This window comes from Lynx canadensis, chromosome B2 (assembly GCF_007474595.2).
Source record: "Lynx canadensis isolate LIC74 chromosome B2, mLynCan4.pri.v2, whole genome shotgun sequence".
Taxonomy (NCBI): domain Eukaryota; kingdom Metazoa; phylum Chordata; class Mammalia; order Carnivora; family Felidae; genus Lynx; species Lynx canadensis.
Genome location: NC_044307.1, coordinates 68,072,680 through 68,097,735, shown reverse-complemented (window position 1 = coordinate 68,097,735; position 25,056 = coordinate 68,072,680). Strand labels below are relative to the sequence as shown.

The following is a 25,056-nucleotide window of genomic DNA, read 5'->3' as shown; positions in this document are numbered from 1 at the left end:
CCTTTTAACTTGGAGCCAACTTTTCAAAGTAATTATCGAGTGCTTACTTGAGTTTTTGTGCTGTGATAAGTGGAAACTATGAGTATAACTATAAACTCAAAGATTACCTGCAGCCATTCTTTACACTGTTGAAATACAAATGTTTTATTAATTATCTGCACTAATAGATTTAAATTCTGAGTGTCCTGAATATCAGATAAGAAGTAAATCAACATAAGATTCTTTCCTTAAAAGGAAATTGAATCTTCTATCTATCAATTTCCAGAACCGAATCTCTGTAGAAGACGTGGGCTAATTCTTTACTATGTTAAATGTCTATATGGTATGCAAATTCTTTTTGGCTGAGATTAGGGAATAACAAGTTAAAAATTGAGTTTAGCAAAATCAATGGAAGACATTTGAGGATCCTGTTTACTGAGTATAACAATACATTAATAATTTATTAACTTGTATTTGAATAGTTCTTTATAGTTAATGGGATCATCTCATCTACTACATTATCTCTGGTCATCTCAGAAGGAGTACATATGGGAAAATGGGCAATTATGCATGTATGTGTGGATGAAGGCTCATTTAATTTGATGTTTTTAATAAATGACATTGACATTGTAATCTGACTGTTGGGATTTTAGTCCAAGACTTGATTTGGGATAACAATAATATAAAGAACATATTTGTCAACCTGTGATCTGAAATATGCAGAAATCACCCAAGTTTTTTGGGGTAGAAACTTTATAATGGAAACAAATGATCTTTTTAGGTTCATATTGTAGTGACCTCAAAAAGTGTTAAGATTTACATCGACTGCTATGAAATTATAGAAAAAGACATCAAGGAAGCTGGAAATATCACAACTGATGGTTATGAAATTCTTGGAAAACTTCTTAAAGGGGAGAGGAAATCAGCTACAGTAAGTCACACATTTTTATTTTTCTAGGTACTTTTCATTAAGATTGAAATAACATTTTAAAAATAATCAGTGGGTTGTTTTTGTTTTTGTTTTTGTTTTCTCAGTGGGTTTTAAATTGTCAAATTCCTTGGTCAGACTGAAACATCGAAAAAGTTACATTGAGGAAATATACTGCTGACAGAACATAATAATGTGGTTTACTGCTAGAAACAAAATAAGATGTCAAGACACCAGAGAACATCATGTAGTCATCTTGAAACAGTACCAAATTGGAGAGTAGAACACAAATAGTTGCCAGGATAATCAGCGAAATCTAAAATAACTCATTTTTTGTTCTTCAAAGGTAGCAATTGTTAATACAAATTTCTGCAATCAAGACATTAAGCATTTGTAGCTTGATAACACAGACACAAACAGTGACTGTCATAGAGCCTGTGCTCTCTCTGAGAAGAGTCATCATCTGTCTGTCTCAGAAGGAAGATCAGTGTAGGAGGGCGGCCAGCTGACTGCATTACTCACAATTTGCACTGGCTCAAGTTTGAGGCGGGAGCATGCCAACCATATTTATAATGCTGTTTATTAGTAAAAATTTAAATCTAGAGTTTTCACTGTATCAGGCCAATTAAGTTTATATTAAATGTCAATCAATAATAATATTGATCCATAAGCAAGGTTAGGGGCACCTGGGTGGCTCAGTTGGTTAAGTGTCCAACTCTTGATTTTGGCTCGGGTCATGATCTCAGGGTCATGGGATCAAGCCCTGAGTCAGGCTCTGTGCTGAGCGTGGAACCTGCTTAAGATTCTCTCTCCCTCTCTCTGCCCCTCTCTGGTCTAAAAAAATAAATAAAAGAAAGGTTAACATTTTTGGCTTTTTAAAAAAATTTACTTATAAATATTAAATTTATTAATTTAGCTTTCTTCCACACACAGGATTTTGTTCTCTTAGATTCACAAGTGAAATTTTTATTCTGAAATGTAGAAACCATTAGTGCAAACTTAATATATTGTGATAAACATCTGGACTTTTAATTTAATTAAATTTAAACATTTTTTAGGATTAATAGAATACTTAATATGCCTAATCTTATAAATCAATAACGATGGTAATAATGATAACTAAGATTTATCAAGCACTTAGCTTGTACCTTTTTATTTTTTTTAATTAAAATATAGGCGACACATAATGTTATATTACTTTCAGATGTACAACAGTGATTCAACAAGTTTGTACGTAGACTTTTTAGTGAATATTGTCTTTTTCTTTAAATAGAACAATTATAACAGGTTTATAAAAGGATGGCTACATCTAAGCAGCCTTTTCCTTTTTATCAAAATAACTTTATTTTTTAAATGTGGAAAGATAGAAAGTATATGCTATGTTGAAATAATTAAACTGAATCATCAAAGTTATTAGTCAGTCCCAGGTAAGAATTTATGAAAAGAAAACATCAATTTTAGAATAAATGAAGAATGTTATTTTTAATGTTATTTTTCTACAAGAGTGGACTTTTAAAAGTTGATTTAAATGGATGTAGTCTTCCAATTCTTAAGTACATTCCTAATTCTTAATTAAAGAAATTAATGTTTTCTTAAAAAAAACAAAACTCAATCAAGCATTTTATTTTAGCCGGGGAAGTGAATCAGATGTGGGAATTTCACATATGCATTTTGTTTTAACATCTCCTTCTCTTAGGCACAGGTTTTTATGTTCTTCCTGTATGAAGTAAGGATCACATTGCCCTCAAGGGTTTGCACTCTTGAGAGAGTCTTTGTGAGAAATTGGCAAAGGTTAAAATGTGGAGTTGTTAATATGAAATGTTTTTCATGCATCTTTAGCTGATGTTTCTGTTGGTTGTTTGCAGTTCCAAATCCAGAGTTTTGATATTGTATGCAGTCCGGTGTGGACCAGTAGAGACAGATGCTGTGATATTCCCTCTAGGGTAAGTAAGATGGAATGGAACCGTTGTCGTGGTCTTAAAAGCCCTCCTGGAATAAGGGATGCGGATGCAGATGGTCTGGGAGAGGAAGTAGCACTCAGCAACTGAATCTCCAAGACGGAGCCAAGGGATGTGCACGATGTGCATGCTCATCAGCTACCACAGCTGAGGCCAGTGACCTCCTCCTTTAAAATCCAGGAATACACAAGACCACATCTGAAATTCTCCCTAACAGCCAGGGTGGTTATGCGTAGTTAGAAAAGTCCGCTGGATCAGGGCGTTTGATATATCTATTAATTACAAAGCCCTCCTATTGCTTGTAAAATATTAGCATTTTACAGAATAAAAAACATCACCTTTGTGGACATCTAAGGCTTAGGGTAGACATAACCATATTACTTTATGAGATGATGGTTTTCCCTCATTGTGGCTACAAAGTTGAATGTGATGATGGAGTGGATGCTTTTGGCAAGCAGTTGATACCACAGGATCAACATGTGTTATTTATTCCACAAATGCTTATTGAGCACCTATTTATTATAAGCCAGGCACAATTTTATGTGCGTGGATTACAGCAGTGAAAGTGAATATTCTAGTGGAAGGAAAGGACAGAGAAAGAATTAACAAGTAGATACATGCTACATTACAAAGTAGAAAGTCTTATGATGAAAAAACAAATCATGGTGAAGGGATAGAGAGTCAGGCGAGCACTATCAGCCCTCAGTGATGAGGTGGGGTTTAAGCAGAGACCTGGTGAAGTAAGGGAATGTACAATGTGGATGACGGGGACTGCATTCCAATCAGGGGAGACTGCATATGCAAAGGTCCTAAGACCACAAAGTGCCCTAAATATCTGAGAAATATTAAGTAGATCAGTGGGGCTGGAGTAAAGTGAACGGGAAGGGCAGTGGTAGGCAATGAGATGGGCAAGGTGACGCTGGTTTGCAGAATGTGTAAGGCCTTCTAGGCCATGGAAAGGATTTTAGATCTTACTCTGAACAAAATGGGCATTGATATCTGAGATACTCAGCATTTCTCTAATACTGGATTAGAGAAAACCACATTAAATTACCAGTGGACTATGTGGTGGTTTTATAAGCATTTCTTCGTTACATAAGGTTTCCTAAAGTAAAACGTAAAGACATAAAAGACCAAAGCAAGATTCAACATAAGACTATTTTTACTGATAAATACAAATTATTTCTTCAACTTGAGAACCGAATTTCCTTGTGTATGTAAGACAGATGGGGGTGGAGGATTGGAAGACATTTCACTCTCAATTCATAGGTGAATATTCTTTTTCAAAATTTCAGAGAGATGAAGCAAAATGCCCTGCTCTTCCCAATGCTTGTACATGTACACAGGACAGTGTTGGACCTCCAGGTCCACCAGGCCCTGCGGTAAGGAAACTGCAATAGTCCTTCTAGCCTTCCTCTTAAATCTTTGGAGTGATCATCTTTTTGCCAGTATGTAGTGCATAAAATGCTTCCAGCCATCTGTCTTTTCTGGGACAGGCCATTTTTTTGTGGTATGTTTTGAGATCTGAAATGGAATAAATCAAGAAGAAAGTTTGAACACATTGAACACATTTTGTCTAGTCATGCAGGAATGAATGATTGGCTAGTATTCAAGAGCTATCCCCTTAGAGATGTGAATCTGGGTTTCCATCTGTAATCCCATGATTTTGAAAATTTCTAAACATTTCCCGAAAGCTTCTTGTATTCATGCTATGGAGCCATGGATGAGAGGCTGAACACCTTGTTTGGAACCTAGGATATGTATACCTTATGTAGCAGATACATCATGACAATAAGTAGGGAAATTTACATATGTGATGATACCATAAACTCTGGGTGAAAGTATTGGGGTTTGGAATAACTTGGGTAAGAAAGTCTATGACCAGGTCTATTTGTGGGGGAGGGGCACAACACTGAAGATTACAGTGATAGATTTCACTAATCAATGTGGAACCCCTTGCTTCAGTTAATCCAGCATGTGATCTGGGCTGGTTTTGTGGAATGGAAGTGATACCTCTAAGCCCTAGTGGTCTCTTTTAAGAAAATGGTTAATTAACGTAGGAATCACTCAGAGATTCTCAGAACAACAAATTTTATTGTACTTAGGTCAGAGCAAATAGTGTAGATTGATTTTAGGTTAATTACAAACCAGCTTCTCTCATACAGAATAAAATGTCACTGGAAGTATTGACCATTTATTGATTTATTTTTTTATTAGCAGTGACTTACCTGATTTATATCTGTAATCATAAAACTATATCCTGATGTAACGTAGATGTTTTTGAGAAGTAAGGATTTTTTAATAAGGTAACATTATTGGATGTCATTATCATATTTATTTCCTCTTTATTCAGTGAACTCTGATTTCCAGTTACTAAACTACATGTTCTGAGATTCTGAAAGATTCAAGATATTCTTCTCTTTGCATATTATTTTCACTGAAGAATGTGCACTCATATAACTCCAAACAGAATCTTCTCCTTGCTGTATTTAAGTAATGCTTGTTTTTTCTAGTAAGCTTCAAATTTTCAAATAAATTTCAAAATTTGCTAACGATTAAGAAAAGTTCAGAATGTAAAAGTGAGACACTTAAAATGTACAAAGTTATGAAATTCTCTTTCCCCACGTATTTGTATGATATGTAAAATTCTCTTCAATATTTGTAAGTAACCATAGAAGTATCAATTGCCTGGAGAATGCTGCTTCTTGATGTAATTTCTGTATATCGGCTTCTCCCTCCTTTCCTTATATTTACCCTAAAATGTGTTCTTACTATGTATTTTAGGGAGGACCTGGTGCTAAAGGTCCCAGAGGTGAAAGAGGTATCAGTGGGGCAGTTGTAAGTATATTTTATGGTGCATTTAAGTTTTCGTGTATATGTTGAAGTCTGATTGTTAAAATTTCCACTAAGGGGATATGTGACCTTGAGCAAGTTAGTTCAAGTTTAGTGTGCCTTAGGTAATATAATTACCTCAGTCTTGTCTCTGGATGTCAAGATGATGGATTAGACTAGCCAGAGAAAGAAATGTCCAAGGCATCTCACTGCTATAGGAATTACACATAGGAAATCTGCAGAAGAACCTAAGGGTTCTGCTACAACATGGAGAAATAGAGCAGGTAATCCAATCATTGGGAGACCCACAGGGAGCAGAGCCCCACCAGAAAGCTGGAGGGAGTTGGGAGCAGTTCTGCGGCTCTTTTTTTCACCCTGTCTCAGAGAAAGAGCTGAGCAGCCATGTATATGTTCAGTGGGGGGTCACCGGCCCTTTTCTACCAGGTCCATACTTGTCTTCCATAAGATAACTCAAGCTTATTAGGGCAATATATTATGAAGATGATGTGTGCTTTTAGTCATGATATTACTAATGATAAGCTAACCCAGTTAGGAAAGGGTGAGGCTGGGATGATAACCCAGTTCCCTGACTCCGAGTTTGTACCTTTTCTACCTGGGCATGTTGCAAAGAAGCTCCAGCATAGAGCATCTTCTTAGTGGATATCTGTTCTTTCCTTGCTTGTTTTATATACACATTAGTTCCAGAAATAAGGCCAAGTCTAAGAGAAATCAGGACCAGCCTAAACTAAGAAAATCCACTGAAATTCAAGGTTTGATCTCATATGAATTCTTGAGTGTAAATTTATGAATATATCATATCCAGTGTGTTTTACCTCTTTTAAAAATCTGCTTCTAATGGGACTTTTGGAAATATAAGTGCTCTTATGAATTTATTGCACTTGAATTGTTCTTTAATGAATAGTAAAGGGAAGAAAGGAATGGCATTAATAAATGCTTTTATAGGTGTGTAGATTTCTAAAATGTTTGCAAACATTATATGACTGATGTCTTAAGACACACCGACAGACTTCTGATTGGATGTTAGCACTGGAAGGTCATTATGTGACTTTGTGGTTGTTTCTCTCTTGTATGCTTTAGGGGCCCCCTGGCCCTCGTGGAGATACAGGTCCTCCAGGCCCCCAGGGTCCCCCAGGCCCCCAGGGACCCAACGGACTCTCCATTCCGGGAGAACAAGTAAGCACAAAGGCTTTCTGTATTTCAGTGAGGATGGTAGATTAACATTAAGTGAACTAGAATATTTTTTACTGTATTTTGCCAAACTCAAATGTTTCCTGAGAACTCAACAAGGTCGGCCATTGAGATAACTTCCTATGATTATGATTTCAGATATGCAAATAGTGCATGTAATAATATTTAAATGTGTAGATAAAATTATTGCTACTAATTTGACCTTTAAAAATGAATAAGTAATGCATATATACTTCAACATCCTGAAGGCTTTGAAATTACTTTCAGCGTGTGGCAACCCTTTGCTAATATTTATGACCTCAAGGCAAGCTTGCATTATCTATCTAGGTCGCTACTTCTTTAAAAAACTTTTTAATGAAATGTTTACCTTTTGTTCCAGAAGCTCATCTGAAGTTACAAAAGGTGTTTTTACCTTTTAAGACTCATATTTTATTTAGCTGCTAACATTTTTTTCTATACCTTAAAATAAACAAAAGAATACAGCATATGAATAAGAATATGATAACTGCATAGTTTTAAATTCAAGTCTAAACTCCCTTTTAAGATGCCTTAATATAGGACAGATACATTTTCTTGGCACTTAGAGGAAAAACAATTGATACCAGATAAAGCTGGAAATGAGACATGTGGAGGGATAGGGCTTTCTCACTCAAAAGGGTTGCCTGAATCTACTTTTAGCTTCTTGTGTCCAAAAGGGACTTTTGGGGCTTTTACCTTTCTTACTACTATTATTAAATTAAATATTTCAGTTTTAATTAATTCTACTTTGCCTTTATGACAAGTGTTTTCTAGCATGTAGTTATAAAGACCAAAATTATAACACTTCGTTGAATATCTATTAAAATTAGCAACTAATTAAATATATTAAATAAAAAATAGTTTTTCTCTCTTCAAATTTTCTTCCTATGAAAATACCTTATGTTAAACTATGTTCTTTTAAAGTAGGTATATCATCCCATAATTATATAAAATTATCCTTTAATATTACAAATGGAAATCAGAACACAGCATTTATAGCTTAAAAAGTGAGCATCAATCCGAAAAATGATTTATTTGTCTACCTTCCAAATGTGTTTACATTGTATTTATGAAGTGATGGAGATTTCAGAAGTGACTCCTGTCTCCCCTTTTCACTTCATCTCTGTAAAATGCCTGAGAACTGTTTTCCCATTGCTGCTGTAGGGTCGCCAAGGGATGAAAGGTGATGCTGGAGAGCCAGGACTTCCCGGCCGGACCGTGAGTTGTTCTTGAAGCTACCTCTTTTTTTACTTGTCAGGTGCTGTTTGAAAAGTTGCCCTTGTAGTGCCTCAAAAGGTGAACCCAGAGGAGGCAGCAAAGCAGAAGCCAGGCTATGTGCATCGCATTATTTCCATTTCATACCCTAGTCTTAGTTGTCAAATTTGTGCTGTTCAGTTCAAGTGTGGGCATCCTGATGATCATCCACTATATGGCTGGCACTGGGCTTGGTTCTGGTTTTCTGCTTCTTTTCAGAGCCCCCTGAATTTTTTTCAAGCATTTTGAAGGACAAAAAGTATGTTTTCCCATATAGGAAGTATATTATAGCATTTCACTTGTTTGCTTTCTTTTGTGTAGGGAACCCCAGGATTACCTGGCCCACCGGGACCAATGGGACCTCCAGGAGATAGAGTAAGTTTTCTCAGGCAGGCTATGATGATGTTGGAAATGATATCACATTGTTGCCTATTAATGAAGAATTATTTTACAATAAAGGACAATAGTGAGATTGCAGAGGTGACAAGTCAGTGTATTCAATTAGAAAGCAAAACCAAAGACACTGCAATCAAGAAGTGATGATGGACTGACTCACTTGGTGCTGTTGTTACGAAAGCCTTGTTGGGCCCATCATGGCCACCCAGTGTGGGCTTCATGCAGACATGGTGGGTTGCCAGGGATGTCCCATCAAAAGGCTCTTCCTGAACCGGGGACAGGTAGCCATTGACACCATCACTATTTCAAGAAAAACGAGGGAGTGGGAAGATTCTATGCTTTTTTTGCTTTTTCACTTTCAAACTCTAATCTGTGATTCCAACTTTGTGGTGAGGCCACCCAGATCTCCCAGCTTGAGAGTGAGGAAGCTTCTCAGGAAATCATTCCCCTCTTTACGCTCAGCCTTGTTCACCTACCTACTCCCTAGTTCCCTACCACTAACGCTGAAAACAGGGTGCACAGCTGATAGAACATAAACTTTGTAAAGTTAGATAGACTTTGGTATAGGCATCTGGGCTGGAAAGAAAGAGAAGGAAGGAAGGAAGGAAGGAAGGAAGGAAGGAAGGAAGGAAAGGAAGGAAGGGAAAGAAACCTGAATTCTGTGTTGGAAGAGAGGAAAGGTCAGAAGAGCAAGCCCAAGGACCACAGTGAGAAAGGAAGACTTGTTACCAAGATGGAGTTGGTAGGAATTGGATACATGGGTTGTCTTCAGCATAGATGATTTTCAAAATGAGGCACAGCTTTGGGGACCAATAGAGAGAAACAGAAGAACCACATGAATAGGTATCTAATACATGTGCACCTATGAAAACAACCATAGGTCTTCTCATCCAACCTCACCTAGAGGGAAGCAGCTTTGAAAGTCACTGCCACTTTGAGAATGGAGAAAAAAAATAAAATTTATCACAAAGTTATGCAGATGGCTCAGTTAGACCTGAGGACATTAGGATAAGCTCTTCTTCACCCCAACTTAGATATATGTCTCTTCTAAAAGAAAATGGTTGATCAGATCTAAGTGTTCATGGATGGACGCTTTATATGTATAAAATGCTCAGCCTTAAGAAAGAAGGAAATCCTGTCATTTGCAACAACATGAATGAAACTTGAACCTGGGGGACCTTAGTGTAAGTGAAATAAGCCAAACACAGAAAGGTAAATACTGCATGATCTCACTTATGTATGGGATCTAAAAAAAAGTTGAACTCATGGAGGCAACTAGTAGAATGGTGGTTGCCAAGGGTAAGGGGTGAGGGGGATAAGGAGAGATGTTGGAAAAAGGGTACAAAAAGGCTACAAAAAGGCTATGTTGGAGTTGTTATGCAGGATGAATGATCTTTGGAGATCTAATGTACAGCATGGTGACTATAGTTCATAATAGTATATAGCGTACCTGAAATTTGCAAATAGAGTAGATCTTTAAATGTTCTCACCACACTCAAAAAATGAGAACTATGTGAGGTGATGTGTATGTCAATTATCTTGGTTGCAGTAATCATTTCACCATGTACATGCATATCAAAACAGGTACATCGTAAATATGTACAACTTTTATTTGTCAATTATACTTCAGTAAAGCTGGGGGAAAAAAGAGAAAATGGTTGATCAGGAAGTTCTTAGGAAGGAGAATTATTCAGAAATATAATACTCACCTAAACAAATAAACAAAAGAGTGTCTTAGACGCTGGAGAAATTTAGATGGAAGACGTGCAATTCAAACTGTCTAAGCAATACCACCAGAGCATTTTTGTTTCTTAAGTGGCTCTCAGAAGCAATGTTGATGTTACATCAGGTGAACTTGGAGTCTGTTTTTTGTGAAGCAGACCTGGGGCTCCCAGAAAACATTCTGAAATCTTTATCTGTGTAAGTTTCTGGAGAAAAAAATCGGAGAGTAGTGGTGGTGGAATATTTTTAACACAATTTTAAGGAAATAATTTAAACTTCCTCTGTTATAAAACCAATGGAGGCATGGATACTTAGACCAGGCAGTTATCCAAAGGCTCTTGATTTTTGTTAGAATCCAAGAATATGGATGAAATTATCACTCTTACTCCCTGCAGAAAATGAGACAAAAATCTCCTTTGACAGAGGAATGCAAGAGCTATAAAAAAGACCTGACTCAGAAATCCTCTGCTGAATTTCAGGGATCTCTCTGTTGGGATGAATGCTAACTGGGTAGCAGAGTGACTCATGCGAGGCAGAGGTCATTTGGCACCGCATGGAGGCAGGTCGTGAGAGCCAACGAGCAAGCCTGCGCAGCAACGCGCGGTGCTCCTGGGGCACATCTCTCTTCCCAGTCACCCTGACACTTTTGCGGATCTGGTCTTTCATGCAAGATGAGGAGCAGCAAACCACTAAAAAATTAGCTGAAGACTGAGGATTTCCTTTCTTTCACGTGGAAGGCAGTCAAGACAACTTCACTCTTTTCTGGGGTGGGGGAGAGAAGTTCACCAGCAGTGGGGACATGGGAAGTCCTTCCCTGACTGGCTGGCCATTGCTTAGGAAACGGGACAGTTTTGAATCAGGTGGTTGGCCTCTCCTTCAGCTTTTATGTTGCTCTTCTCAGCAACATTTCTTTTCATCCCACTTTGATTCTTTCTGGACCAGTTTGTGGACACTGACTTTTTCAGTAGAGAGGTTAGTCTTCCTTTTGGCTTCCTTACAGTCTCACAAAAGCAAAAGTTAGCATCTTTATGAAAGGAGTCTCCTTCTTTGGAGAAGACTAGTTTGACTCTTAAAATGATCAGCAAAGGCATAGCTTAAATTGGGAAGCATTTTGGGGGTGTATTTGTTTTTGTACTGAAAGATTACTTGCAGCTGGGTTAAATACTTCACCCTTCACTCTTACAGTCTCTTTAGCATCTTTCCTTTTCACTTGGTCGTTATTTCACTAATTCATAATTAATTTTATGTTTACAATAGGGCTTTACTGGAAAAGATGGTGCAATGGGACCCAGGGGACCCCCTGGGCCACCGGTAAGAACTGAATGGGTTACATTGTTGTCTCCCCACCCCAAAATCCCTACCCCCATTTGCTAGGGAAAAGCCCAGTAACCTGGCTTTTGAGGCACATTCTATCTGTACTATGGGGTGCACTGTCAAGGGAGCTGTTTGTTTTATTTTCCTAAATCAAAATGGGCTGGAGAAAACAGATGTGTTAAAATATAGAGTCTGTTTAATCAAGTTACATTTGAAGAATAGAAAAATACTCCTAAGTGACTTGACCACTAGTTGGCTAGTGCCCCAGTTCCTTCCAGCCCCACATCGAGTGGTGGGGTTTTAAGACCTTACTGGTTACTTACTATTCTAAAACTTTGATAAGCTGTGGTGTGTGACATTTCAGTTTTAAGGGCATTTATTATTGAACACTATCAGTCATTCTAAGGAAGTAAATTTACCCTAGATATTCTAATTAAGATCTTTTGGGGAAAACACCAAAGCCAGTGATTTTGAGAGTGGCATCTAGATGCCTGCATCCAGGTGACATCATAATTAACTTGTCTGAAGTGATGGATGATCTTCATGTCTTATGTCAGGATATGAAGACATGAGGGCATATGTTAAAAAATGTTAATTATTGATGTTTAATGAACATTCAACATTATATATGTTCTCAGGTAAAGGAGAGTTTAAATGTATAGTAAACTTGCATTTTAAATATTTACTACAGAGCTTAATATTTGCATAATTGATGAAGTAAAGGATTATTTGTTTTACAGAATTTGATGATCAATTTTAAGGAAATTTTAGGCTTTAGAACATAAAGTATTGGTTAGTAGATATTATATATATTCTACTAAAATATGGCTAAGATTTTTGAAACTGTGTTAAGAGCTATGGTTTGGAGGAGGTGAAGGGTGCTGAGATGATAGAAAAAAGTGGAAGTTTAGAGAAGGCACCAACGAAATAGTGGATTTCTAGGCTGAGACCAAGACTCCCAGGAACAAGGGAAGACTGTGCCACAGTGGTACCTGATTTAGCATAGAAACAGCTACTTTCTTAATTTCTTCCCCAACCAAAGTTTTCACTACTGTCTTTTGAGGGGCTTTCCGGTTTTGTAATAGAAATGAACTAAAAAAATAGGGATTGCTTTCTGCAAATTCATTTTGTAACCAATTTATGAGAATCACAGTCTATGAATTGTGAAACTGATTATATGTATCTATATATTTTTCAAGTGGTCTTAAAATATATTTTAGAACTATACACACCATAAATATTGAGAATTTTCAAAATTTTTTCTTTCGTGCTATCTTAAAATTTGGTTTTACTCTCTCTATTGTATGCTGTTTCTGTTACAGGCTTTTAGAGCTGGCCACATTTGTTAGTTTACTTTAGATGGGCTTTTTCTTTCATCGCATCATTCCCTTTCTCGGCCTGTGTATTTCAGGGAAGCCCAGGCTCTCCAGGAGTCACAGGACCTAGTGGGAAACCAGGAAAACCTGGAGACCATGGCAGACCAGTAAGTGGACAGATTGCATGTCTGGAGTCATTTCTCTGCGGCCATAAATAATGAGGATGTTGCCAAGGCTTTGGCGTATTTATGTTATCTCTGCTGTAATGTGTTTGAAGCATTTGTTGAAACTATGCGAAACCCATGGATTTAACTTGGTACCAGTTCTAAAGTTTCTCTCTCTGAGTTATAATATTCTGGGATGAAAATTGTGGTCATAGGGTTTCTTTAAAAGGAGAATGGGATTTTGAGCCAAGACACATATTTCTGCACTGTATAAACACTCAAAGCTGGGTCAGCAGAACGATTCTTTTATTTAGGAGCGGTATGCTGCTTAAGATAGAAAAAATACATGATGGTGCGTGGTGCCTTCATTCGTAGTTTATAGATGTTAACCCTTGGTGAGTGTCAGCCAGCCATGCATTTAGTCATTTCTCTTTCATCAAGGCTGCTAGACGGTAGTCCTAGGATTAAAAGGATTTCTCTGATCCGCTATTTTACTTTTTTATACTGTCCTGTTGCAATTCACATACAGTTTAACTTCCTTTTGGTCAGATGGCCTGGTTAAAATAATGGCATTATGCATATCTGGCATTTCCACGTTGGTACCTCCAAAACTGAATTTGAAGTTCTAAAATTGCCAATCCAAAAGTATTCATAATGACCATTGAGCATCATATTCTTCTTTACAACCTTTTTCTTATTTGTATGTGTGAAGTGTGAATTTATTTTAAGCAGTTTATTTGTCTGAAATGAATTTTAAAACATAAAAATTTATCTCCAAGATAAGTAAGTCTAACTGTTAGCAATGACACTAATCTATCAGGGCTGTTCTCGGGACGGAACTCTTTTTTTAAGTATTGTCCGAATTATATAAACCCAAGTTTAAAAACTGTCTAATGTCAAAGAAACTTAGGGTAGAATCTTTATGTGACATGGCCTGCCTTCTACGTTTACATAAAATTAAGCAAGCAGCATTAAGATGAAAGGACCCCTGATATATTTTACAATCTGTGTATACCCTAGCACATGAATTTATTACTCTCTTTTCCTCAGTGAATCATAGCAGGAACTTCACAAGAGCAGTTAAAAGCACATGGAACTTTTCTACCCATTCACAATTCTATTTCATTTGAGTATTACTGAAATGGAGTCTTACATAAGAATATACCAGATGTAATTGATGGCTGGAACTAGAAACCTAAAAGAAATTTCTGCTTCCTTTACTTGAAATTTGATCTCTAGATACTGGCAATAAAGATGATTTCTACAAATCATATATACTAGAACAATCTCACAGTGGCAGTAAATTAAAAAAAACACACACACACCAGGAACAATCTTAAAGTAGCAGTAAATGTTAAACAAAACAACACAGAAATTCCTTGCAATTTACAGAAGGCTCCAAACTAAGTAACAGTAGCGTTTCTGTAAGAGTCTAGAATTTTGGCAAAGGGAGAACCAAACTCCAGTTTCTTCTTATCATTTGGTAACATTTTTTGGACCTTCCCTACCTTCTTTTTCCCCTTTATTTTCCTCATCCTTCTAAAGTAGAAAATTGTTCCTCCTTTTCTTCTCTTTTCTAACTTACCTTTAATTTCTAAAACTAAAACTAGCAGATGAGTATAGAAAGGTCTTAGCAGAGAGCTTGGCTGTTGGCTTATATCATTAGCTCTTGTAAGCAGTTGGTATCTTCTCGCTAACTTGTAACACATGATGTTGTAGGGCGGATGTTTCAAGGAACTTCTTGTGGAATATTTTTTATCATTGACTCAAAACCTTTTTGTTTAGTGACTAAATGTGCTAGTACATGTTCTTGTGTTCTGGGGTCTGGGGATACAACAGTAAACAAGACAAAGTCCTGGCCCTCATGGGGATTCTAGTGGGGGATATAGACCAAAACGTGTACGTAAACAATATAGTTTCTAGCAGTGTTGAGTGATGTGAAGAAAAAGAAGCAGAGTGAGGGCCAAGGGAGTAATTGTGATAGTGAGAAGGTGGCTATTTTAGATATAGTTGTCAGGGAGCCTGTCGTAGGAGGTGACACTGGAGTGGATGGAGGGAGAGCTGTTTGAAAATCTGTGGGAAGAAGATCCAGGTATGAACAAAAGCCTCAAGTGAAGAATGATTGAAGAATGAGTCTGGCAATATGAAAGGAACCACAGAGAGGCCTGTGTACCTGAACTGAAGGGAGTTGAGGGGAAGAAGAGTAGCAGGCAAGACCAGAGAGCTGGACAAGGTGATTGTGTGGACCATCTAGCCCATGACATGTAATTCTTATTTCATGCTAAGTATGATGGGCGCTTAGAGCTAAAAGAGTGACCTAATCTTATTTTCCTTTTAAAGATATCACTCTGGCTTCTGTGTGGAAAATAGACTCTAGAGAGGAAGAATGGAAAAACAGGAAGAGCAGTGAGGAAGATATTGGAGTTCTTTAGGCAAAATTCTTAGGGACTGTAAGAGGTGGTTCGGTTTGGGACATTACGTGAGCAGTGGGTTTGTCAATGGTTTAGATGTTCCTTTCATGATAGCAATTGGCAGCCTAGAAACACATTATGGAAAAATAAAACCTTCTGACACTATAGAAAACTTTTTTCAAGATCCTCTCATGGCCAGTGAGAGGCTTGACAGAGTAGGGACAAATTTCTGTGGCTGCGTTTAGATGTGGGACCACTTTAGTAAGAGAGACACATGGTTCCTTTTATACTCAGTGCACACACACACACAAAATAATTGCAAGAAGTTAGAGATATATATTTAGTTAGGAAATTGACTCAATTCCCACTGGTTCTTACTAGAACTGAACCAAGATTAACCTCATGGACAATCTACAGAAACAATCTGAGCTACCCAGCCATGGTGATGTAAAGGAAAGAATAATGGTACCAAGGGCAATTTTTCATCTCTATTTTAGTTCCAGGCTTATATTGCGAATGGCATCATAAATGCATGCAGACTACATAATTTCTAAATGCGTAATCATAAAATTCACATCTCAGCACTAATTTGGAGGATACGTGCTTCTGTGAGAGACAAGGACAGAAAGATTCCTTTTTACAGACAAGCAAAATGCAAGTAAGATGGATATAAATATGAAGTGTCATTTTGCTAATCTGTTAGAAAGCAGACCTTGCTCTCTTTCATCATCATGTCTGTTCGTGAATCATTTTAGATCATGTTTGTCAGTTTCTAATCTACGAAATTCCTGTATTTCAGGGTCCATCTGGATTGAAAGGAGAGAAGGGCGATAGAGTATGTATTTCTTAAAATCTGATTTACTTTTTTATTTTGTGTGTTAAACATTGAAGTCTGAAACTATAGAAATAATATGCTAATGATTCTCATTGATTTGATCAACAAGGGAGACATTGCTTCCCAGAACATGATGCGAGCAGTTGCAAGACAAGTCTGTGAACAATTGATAAGTGGTAAAATTTCTTTTATTTTTAATGTATGAATGCTTTTTAAATTTGTTGCAGGAAAATGCAGAGTTTGAGTCACAAAGTTTCTAAGATATATGTTCCTATTTCATTGTGATGATCTCTTATTTTTATACATTCTTGGTTTTGTATCTGGTCGGATAAAACTAGTCATATGTTAATGACTGTCATTAAGATAAAACAAGAACCCAAAGTAAAATAATAGCCTGTTATCCTATACTTAATCTGATACAGAATCATATTTTGAAAGGGCTTTTCAATTTCCTCGTTAGGATTTTTACTGATCTTCACCAGGATACATGTAGTAGCAGCAAACACTGGATTTTTAAAGTTATAAACTTTAAATTATTCTATGACTTTAAGGAAGGGGCCCATCAAGATTAATTTGATCATAGAAAGTACATATTGGTGGTGACCTTTTTATTGCCTCCTTATTTTTCACAGACTCTTTCTTCTTATTTTATGAAGCCTATTAAGTAATAAAGCTCAGTGCCTACAAACAGCATGGCTTTAAACTCAGGGTTTCCTATTTCAGAAGTCTTAACAGTGTTTCTTGAAGTGTGATCCTGAGGGAAACTTGCATAAATCACCTATATTGCTCGTTAACAATGAGTGTTCCTGGGCCACACCCTAAACATAGTGACTTATTGTCTTTGGAGATGAGGCCCAGAGATCTGTATTTTTCAATGTATCCTATACACGATTCAATTTACACTAAAGCCTGATTATCATTCTAGGTACATGCACACAAAAAATTGCTTAATTCAAGAAAGGTTCTCTTTTGAATGACATCATCTGGCAAACCACAGGGCTTTATATCAGAGCCATATCAAACTTTTACAGTTCTTTTATGTTTATAGTAATGCTGTGGCTTACTGGTCAGTATTTTTGTGGAGACACATGTTTATCAGGAATCATTTTGTCCTAGATGACTGGAGTGTTTTATTTTATTTTTAGGCTTCTAATTAGAATGTGTCCTGGAGGGGGAGGAATAGAGATGGATTTCACTAGACACTAAGAGAAGAGTTTCACCATCTCATCCCTTCCCTACTGGGTTTCTTACTAACAAGTCTTATTTCTGTTTGTAGGTCAGATGAGCAGATTCAATCAGATGCTGAATCAGATTCCAAATGATTATCACTCCAATCGCAACCAACCAGGCCCACCGGGTCCCCCAGGCCCTCCTGGCAGTGCGGGAGCCAGAGGAGAACCGGGACCTGGGGGGCGACCAGGCTTCCCTGGCACACCAGGGATGCAGGGGCCCCCGGGTGAACGAGGTGGGCATCTCTGGCCGCTGTGCAGGGCTAAAGAAAGGAATTTGCAAGTGGGGGATCTGGGTCAGGTTGAAAAGCACGTGGAAGGCTGAACCTGGCAAACTGCTTTCATTATTCTTGTCTAGACAGCCCCAGAAAAACTGTGTCCATGAACCCGTTATTTTCTTTAGGCAGCCGCAGGCCATAGAGATCCGTATCTTAGAACATGGGAAGATTTTGTCAGGAGATCTCAGTAAAGATAATGCTATGTTCTGATTGTTTGTTGTTATTGTTGATGGCAAAAACTGTATTTTGGCAAACTCACTCAGACACTAAAATATTATTAATTATTGTGACTAGCAATGTGCTTAATGTACATTGAATGTACTTAGAATGTACTTAAGCAGCCTTACAGTTTTAGATCCAAATTCTTTTAGTTCCTTTGTTCAGGGCTTGGCACTGGTCTTACGTGTTTGTTTGGCTTTAATTTCATGGTAGATAAGTGTCATTGAAGGAAAAGAAGAAAAATAGAATTATTTAATTCCAGATGTTTCGGGATGCTGGGTGTTCCCTTTTGTCAAAGCAGCAGTTAATATTCTGGGGAAAATTTAGATACTTCTATAATTCTAACGGTTTGGATGCTATGCAATAGAGCTATTAAAGAGCTACCTTTAAGATGTGTCTGAATGAGTTGTAACTATGTAGTCAAGATTCCTGTTCTTAATTACTATTTCTAAAAAAAATATAATAGACATGTTTGTTTTCTTCAAATAATTTTCCCCCTGACTTGTAGCCAGATTTGTTTCTTGGCCATGAATCTGGAATTACCCAAATGTCTAGAAAGAATTTGGCTTAAAGAGTGAACTTCTGTGAAAAATTAGTTTCTGCTTTCACTAAAAGAAGTGAATTACTTGAATTAAGTATTATCAGTTAAGATGAAAACTACATGTTTCCAGATAATTTTCTCCCTGTTCTCTTTCTGTCCTCCCTCAGGTTTGCCGGGAGAGAAGGGTGAAAGGGGTATTGGATCTCCGGGACCTCGAGGGCTGCCTGGCCCCCCAGGTACGTTTGGTAGTAAATCAAATAAGTAAACAGCATAAATACTGAGAGTATACAACCCTAAGAGATTCACAATCTCATCCTGTTAGCTTCAGGCAGGCCTGTCATTGTGAATATATTTTAGCAAGAAGTTCAACCTGTATAAACCTGCTCATTTTTATGTTCTCTTTGTTCAAAAAAAATGTTTGAATGTGTTCTATTAAGCACTCACTGTAACTTTAATATATGAGGGTATGGGTTTTAATGACACAGAGGGTTACTGTTTTCTTTTTTATGGAATTCCCATTTGTTTTGTTTGGCCACATAGCCTTTAAGGATGGTGTTATTTCCTGTTTCTTCTAGTATTCTTCAAGATGTTGCTAGCGGCTGAGAAAATATATTCTCACTAAAAATCCTGACACATTGCAAGATTTCATTCACAGTTTCTTTATTGATGTTTTAGAAAGAAAGAATAGTTGTCCAGTTGTTTTATGCATTTCATTTACTAGATTGAAAATGACTTCTTGTTTTTCTTCATTATAAGGTCCATGAGACCCTGTAACCAAGGTCAGCCCTAGTGGTTAAATCTTTACATTTGTGTTAACCATAAATACGTATAACTTGATCCAGAAATAACATTACTTTACATAGTCTGGAGGTGTGGGGCAGGCACTCCCATGTTCTCCTGCCAGTCTAACACGGCTAATATAACCATTTCCTTCAGATAGTTTTATCTCTGTAAGAGTGGGAACCATCCAGGGAACTCACTGGGATCTTTAGTTTGGCTTAATTCTTGGTAAGTCAGTTTTCTTTGGATACAATCGTTAAAGTAGTTGTGTTTCTGTCACTAATTCTTGATGGATCACTGGTAAGAAAGTTTCACACTTTGGTTCATACTGGTGATTTCTTAAGGAAATATTTTCTTACCATATACTAGTGCATCATGTCGTCTTGAGGCAGTGGTGGTGTGGAAGAATTGTGGACTGCCTCAGGAGATGTATTTGACAAGAGGGGAAATCTCTGTTTTAACCCCATACTAGGTCCACAAGGAGAATCCAGAACGGGTCCACCAGGGTCCACAGGTTCAAGAGGTCCTCCTGGCCCCCCAGGTCGTCCTGGAAACTCAGGTATCCGAGGCCCCCCAGGTCCTCCTGGATACTGTGATTCATCCCAGTGTGCCAGCATCCCATACAATGGGCAAGGCTATCCAGGTATGTTGTTGCCATTGTAGGAACCCAAATTCACCTGAATTTAGAACCTTTATGGAAATGAAGTTCCCTAGGATTGAAGGAAGGTTGATTTGAGGATTTTTTGAAGATATAAACTCTTTCAGTTGTGTGTTTTGATTATGCAGTAATGTTCTCTCTCAAAGCATAAAACATGACTTCACTGTTAGGGGTCAAATGGTTATTTGCTCTTCCTTCCTATATTTCTACATTTGCCCAATCACATCATAAATCTCTCCTTATTTCTTCTGGGAGTTCAAAGAATGCTATAACATGACTTTTTTTTTTAAACCTAAAGATTGGGAAGAGAGATTTGTGAATATAATTATAGAATATCAAGAATACATACTAAAAAATTGTTTTGGGAATCTGATGTTGAGGCAGACTTTTTGCTGACATGGTGCAGACAACTGAAAATAATACACTGTCTCATCCTGTCCATAGAATTAATGTTCCTAAAATCTGGGACTTAATTTTTTTCTTTTAAAGAGTTGGTAGTGCATATCTAGTGTCTGACAATTACAGAGGCCAGGTGTCTTACGCCTGATTTTGGGGAGTGTGGAGACAAGGGAGATATGCTGATCTGGGAATAAGAAACTCATGCTGTGGTCAGAGGTGACCTTTTCATCAGCGCACCCTCAAGCATCTTGCAAGTTTTAAAAATGATACTGCTGTTTGATATGGTTGGCTACTAGCAAATAGTGCATGAGTAGTTGATATCTAAATATCTATATATCTATATATTTATGTGCATACTTATATATGACCAAAAGTAGTAATTTTAATATAAATTTCTCATGCAGCTCATTCACAAAATTATAATTTAATTCCTTATAAAATAAATTTTAATTACCTCTGCCTTATGGTATGTGTGAATAACTGGAAATATATGGATATATATATATATTTTTTAACCATTACATACTTAGATGGATGTGTATATATATTTTTTGCATAGTAATTCAACTTTTAAAAACTATCATCTTTGACCTGTTTCAGGTTCCGGCTAACAAATTTTCTAAGTCGCCAGTGCTGCTTACAGTTTGAATACATGAAAATCCTGTTTCTGAGATGTTTGCGCACGTGCTTATTAGGAAATGAGTCTGTATGGAAATTTCACCACAGATATATGGTTAAAGAACCGGGTGGACATCATAAAGGAGGGTGGAGACTCTTTATACTAACTTGAATGAGACAAAAGCAGTGGTGTTAGTTTATAAGCCTGATGCATTTCAGTAATAATATAGAAAAGTATTATTAAAAAAAAAAGTTCAAACACACAACCATGAGGAGCCTCAGTTGTGAAAGAGGCGCATAATAAAACTACTAACCAGCGGAGATTATGCCATTTGGAGAAAAACGATTAACCTGGTTAAAGGGAAATGTCTTATGTAAATAATAAACTAATTGTGGCTTGTAAATGATTTGTATGTGATCCTGTCCACTAAAATCACTTAACAATTCTACAATAAGCTTCTGCATCCAAGCCTGCTGCTTGCTCTATGCCGGAATAACACCGAATGGAATCTCCTCATCTCTTGCTTGTTAGCGATGTGTCTGATTCAGGGCATGTGTCTTACTATTATTATTTTTTGTACATGTACTCTCATTTGGGTCTTGTAATTGCAATTTTCAAACCAAAGTTTTGTAGCCACTTTTTCTTCTTCCTGTTTAACTGTCGTCACTGGTGTTCCTCACCCACCGACTGTAACTCAGTCTGTGGGAGAGACAGCCACAGAAAATGTCATGTACTGTATATTACCTGGTGATAGTTGATTCTCACCTCCAGCGTTCAGGTTCTAGGAGCCAATAAAACCTTCCCTTATCTCCTCATCTTTCCAAATTGTTCTTTGAATTGAGGAGTTTGAACTCCTGCACAGTTGCGAAAATCCTACCTAGGTTTCTGCGTTTACAGTTATTTGGCCCAGCCTCTGACCCTTCCCAGGTATTTGTGCAATGATTGTATTTACCGCTGGATCCTTGAAGGTTAAAAAAAAAGTGCCATTTCATTATTTGATCATCAGCAAATTCTCTCAGCAAATGGACGTAATCAGGACATTGTAACTTCTCTATTTATAGCTATGAGATAAGACTGGATTGCCATCACCTCGGGTGATGATTTAGCTTTTGCTGTGTGTGTGCCTTCCAAATCATGCCATAACTGTAATGTTGAATCGGACAGAGCCGTACGTGCCCGAGGGCGGGGCCTACCTGCCCGAGCGGGAGCCCTTCATCGTGCCGGTGGAGCCCGAGCGGACGGCGGACGAGTACGAGGACTACGGCGCCGACGAGCCTGGCGACGAGGATCCTCCCCACGCGCGCTGGCGGCGCGCCCTGCCCCGCGGCCCTGGGCAGTGAACCTGAAACCGCGCGCAGCGCAGCCACGCTGGGGGGAGGTGTTGGGATTTTCATTTACAGGTCAGACAGAGAGGTGTACGTCTTATCTGCGATGTGTCTTCCGGCGTTGCTTCATCCAAGAGTACGCTTTCTGATTGTAGAGAACCTTGTTTCTGCAGGAAACCTAGCTCGCTGCACGCAGTCTTGTAGACATTTTTGCCTTTGCCCTTGAAATGCTTGCAAAATTGCCCCAAAGGTGCAAGGAGAGAACGTGCCTTGCGCCTTTAGTTAGCACAAAGGGCAGCCTCAGTGAAACTCTTAGGTTAAGCAGTAAGTCCTGGAACCCCAGGACTACTGTATATTTCGAGAAGGCAGTTCATCTTTTACAAAACTTTTTTTTGCAATTCAATTACACCACGATTCAAGTAATTCCCCTCCTCAAACCAAAACGGAGGGAAAAAACAACTCCATTGCAATTATTTATCTTCCTCTTCTCTCTTCTGTTCTACATTAGGGCATAGGATGCTCTTATACATCTCCTTTAACAACCACAAACCTTAAGCCATGTAGCTGAAATTATTGTATCAACTGGATACAGTTCCATATTGCCTTAAACCTCCTTGTTTTAGACACACTAACATTTATGCCAAATTGCAGATTATTCTGCCGAGACGGAATTGCATGTTTGTGTTGTATATTTAGTATGAACTTTTTTTTTCAGAACATAATGTTTCTTAGTTATCAAAAGCAGTTGGAAAATGTTTGCAAGACTATGAACATAGAATTGCTGCTTTTATATTTTAACTGCAGATTGTGAATTTCACTGCCTTATATTATTTATTTCTGAAACAAAAGAGGCATTTTTCAATAAAACTACTGAAAATTTGACCTGGTATGTTTTTTTCTTTGAGTGGCCATTTGGAGTGTTTAGGCGGTTGTCACAACAAACAAGTTTATATCCTTGGATACGGACACACATCTTGCTAATACTATTAAATTATGCTAAATAACTTTAGATTTTTAATGATATGGTGAAGTCATAGAGAATGTTGAGAGCCTTAAAAAGCTCAGCAGATTCCAAAGGCTTTATTAGGAATGTAGAGGATGTGTGGGTTGGTGGAAAAACAACTAGGTATCCTAGGAGACCCCAAACAACCAAATAATCTTTAACAACCCACATGATTCTGATTTAATCACTTTCCTATACCATATTTTACCCAATAACATGTTTAATGCAAAAAGGAAAATCCCTTAATGGAAATTTTTGCATTTAGTTTTTAAAATTTCCTAAATGTAAAAATTTCCTTTTGCACTTTTACGAATTCAGTAACATCATTCTAAATCGCAAAGAAAACAATGTAAATGTAGGTTTGAAAGAACCAACATCAATTGAAAGAGAGAGGTAGTAATAAAATTTTCTGCGGAGCCAAACATCTGAGTTAAACACTTCCTGGGGACCAATATTAGAAAGAAACGACAATAAATGAAAGTATTGCATTCAAGAGGTTTCAAGCCATGTCATTGGCCGGTAATGCCCTGTACCTACATTTTTAATGTTAGAAGAGACCACTGAGATCATCCAGTTTAATTCTCTTCACTTTATGTAGAAGGAAACAGACTCAGCTAATTAGTAACAGAATAAGACTAAGACTCTAGGTCTTGTGGTTCTTAAGCTAGTTTTATTACCAGATTCTCTCCCTCCCCTCCTGGAAACGCTTACTCTTTAGCAGGAGCTTCCGAACCTTCCAGTCCTACAAATTTATTTTGATTAATTTTTTGATTCATTTGGGTTTCTGATGCTCCTTAATGAAGAGCCTCTGTATCAGGAGATTGAAGACAGGCTCAGTACCTTGGGACTCAGCTGAGTCCCAATACCACATGAATTTGAGGCACAAAGGAATTCCATCTTTTCTCACTGGCTAGATGTGGGTGTGATTCTTGATGTTGGCTCTGCACTGATTTAACTACCTTTTTAGTCTGTGCTGGGAGAGGGGCTGAGGGGCCGAGGCAGTTCTAACCAGGGCAAAAGCACCAAATTAATATCTAGCTGAGATGTATGTATTGATTTTTATTTTCATAGTATATTTCTCCTCAAGTTTGGTCAATCTTATGTTCAAATTATTTTTCTAATATCTGATTGAGTGCATACTGACAAGCGATAGGGAGAAGATGCCAGAGGTAGACTGGGTTTTAAAACTAATGGTAAAACCCCACAAAATCCAACACATGAGTGCTAGTTTATTTATTTAGTCTTTCTTTGGGGGAAACACAGAACATCCTGAAACACTTATTCTACCTCTTTAAATTTTAAAGTGTTATAAGAAATTCATCTTCTGGGGACGCCTGGGTGGCTCACTCAGTTAAGCGTCCGACTTTGGCTCAGGTCATGATCTCACTGTTTGTGAGATCCAGCCCCACATAGGGTTCTGCTGACAGCTCAGAGCCTGGGGCCTGTTTCAGATTCTCTGTCTCCCTGCCTCTCTGCCCTCCCTCCCTTGCTTGCACTGTGTTTCTCTCTCTCTCTCTCTCTCTCTCTGTCTCCCAAATAAACATTAAAAAAATTCATTTTCTAAAATTTATTTTTTTCATTTTCTATAATTTATATGTGAAGCTATGACTCTTGTTTTTAAGAAACTCACGTGAAAAGTGGGAAGGGATTATAGCTTCTAATGAGGTCT

At 37.7% G+C, this 25,056-nt stretch overlaps 1 protein-coding gene across 2 annotated transcripts in view; it reads left to right on the top strand.

Moving 5' to 3' along the window:
- COL12A1 (collagen type XII alpha 1 chain) overlaps window positions 1-22,585 on the top strand; it is a 115,858-nt gene extending 93,273 nt beyond the window's left edge. The window contains exons 52-66 of one of the 2 annotated variants that reach the window (XM_030315852.1): window positions 761-910; window positions 2,773-2,850; window positions 4,161-4,247; window positions 5,650-5,703; window positions 6,796-6,891; window positions 8,089-8,142; window positions 8,500-8,553; window positions 11,554-11,607; window positions 13,022-13,093; window positions 16,301-16,336; window positions 16,446-16,512; window positions 17,613-17,801; window positions 18,771-18,839; window positions 19,856-20,026; window positions 22,224-22,585. In XM_030315852.1, coding sequence (XP_030171712.1) covers window positions 761-910; window positions 2,773-2,850; window positions 4,161-4,247; window positions 5,650-5,703; window positions 6,796-6,891; window positions 8,089-8,142; window positions 8,500-8,553; window positions 11,554-11,607; window positions 13,022-13,093; window positions 16,301-16,336; window positions 16,446-16,512; window positions 17,613-17,801; window positions 18,771-18,839; window positions 19,856-20,026; window positions 22,224-22,399 — 1,407 coding nt within the window. In that variant the 3' untranslated portion in view covers window positions 22,400-22,585. Of the gene's footprint in view, window positions 1-760; window positions 911-2,772; window positions 2,851-4,160; window positions 4,248-5,649; window positions 5,704-6,795; window positions 6,892-8,088; window positions 8,143-8,499; window positions 8,554-11,553; window positions 11,608-13,021; window positions 13,094-16,300; window positions 16,337-16,445; window positions 16,513-17,612; window positions 17,802-18,770; window positions 18,840-19,855; window positions 20,027-21,040; window positions 21,108-22,223 lie in introns of those variants that run through there. The other variant, XM_030315853.1, reaches the window with a different exon arrangement.
- Window positions 22,586-25,056: the final 2,471 nt, after the last annotated feature.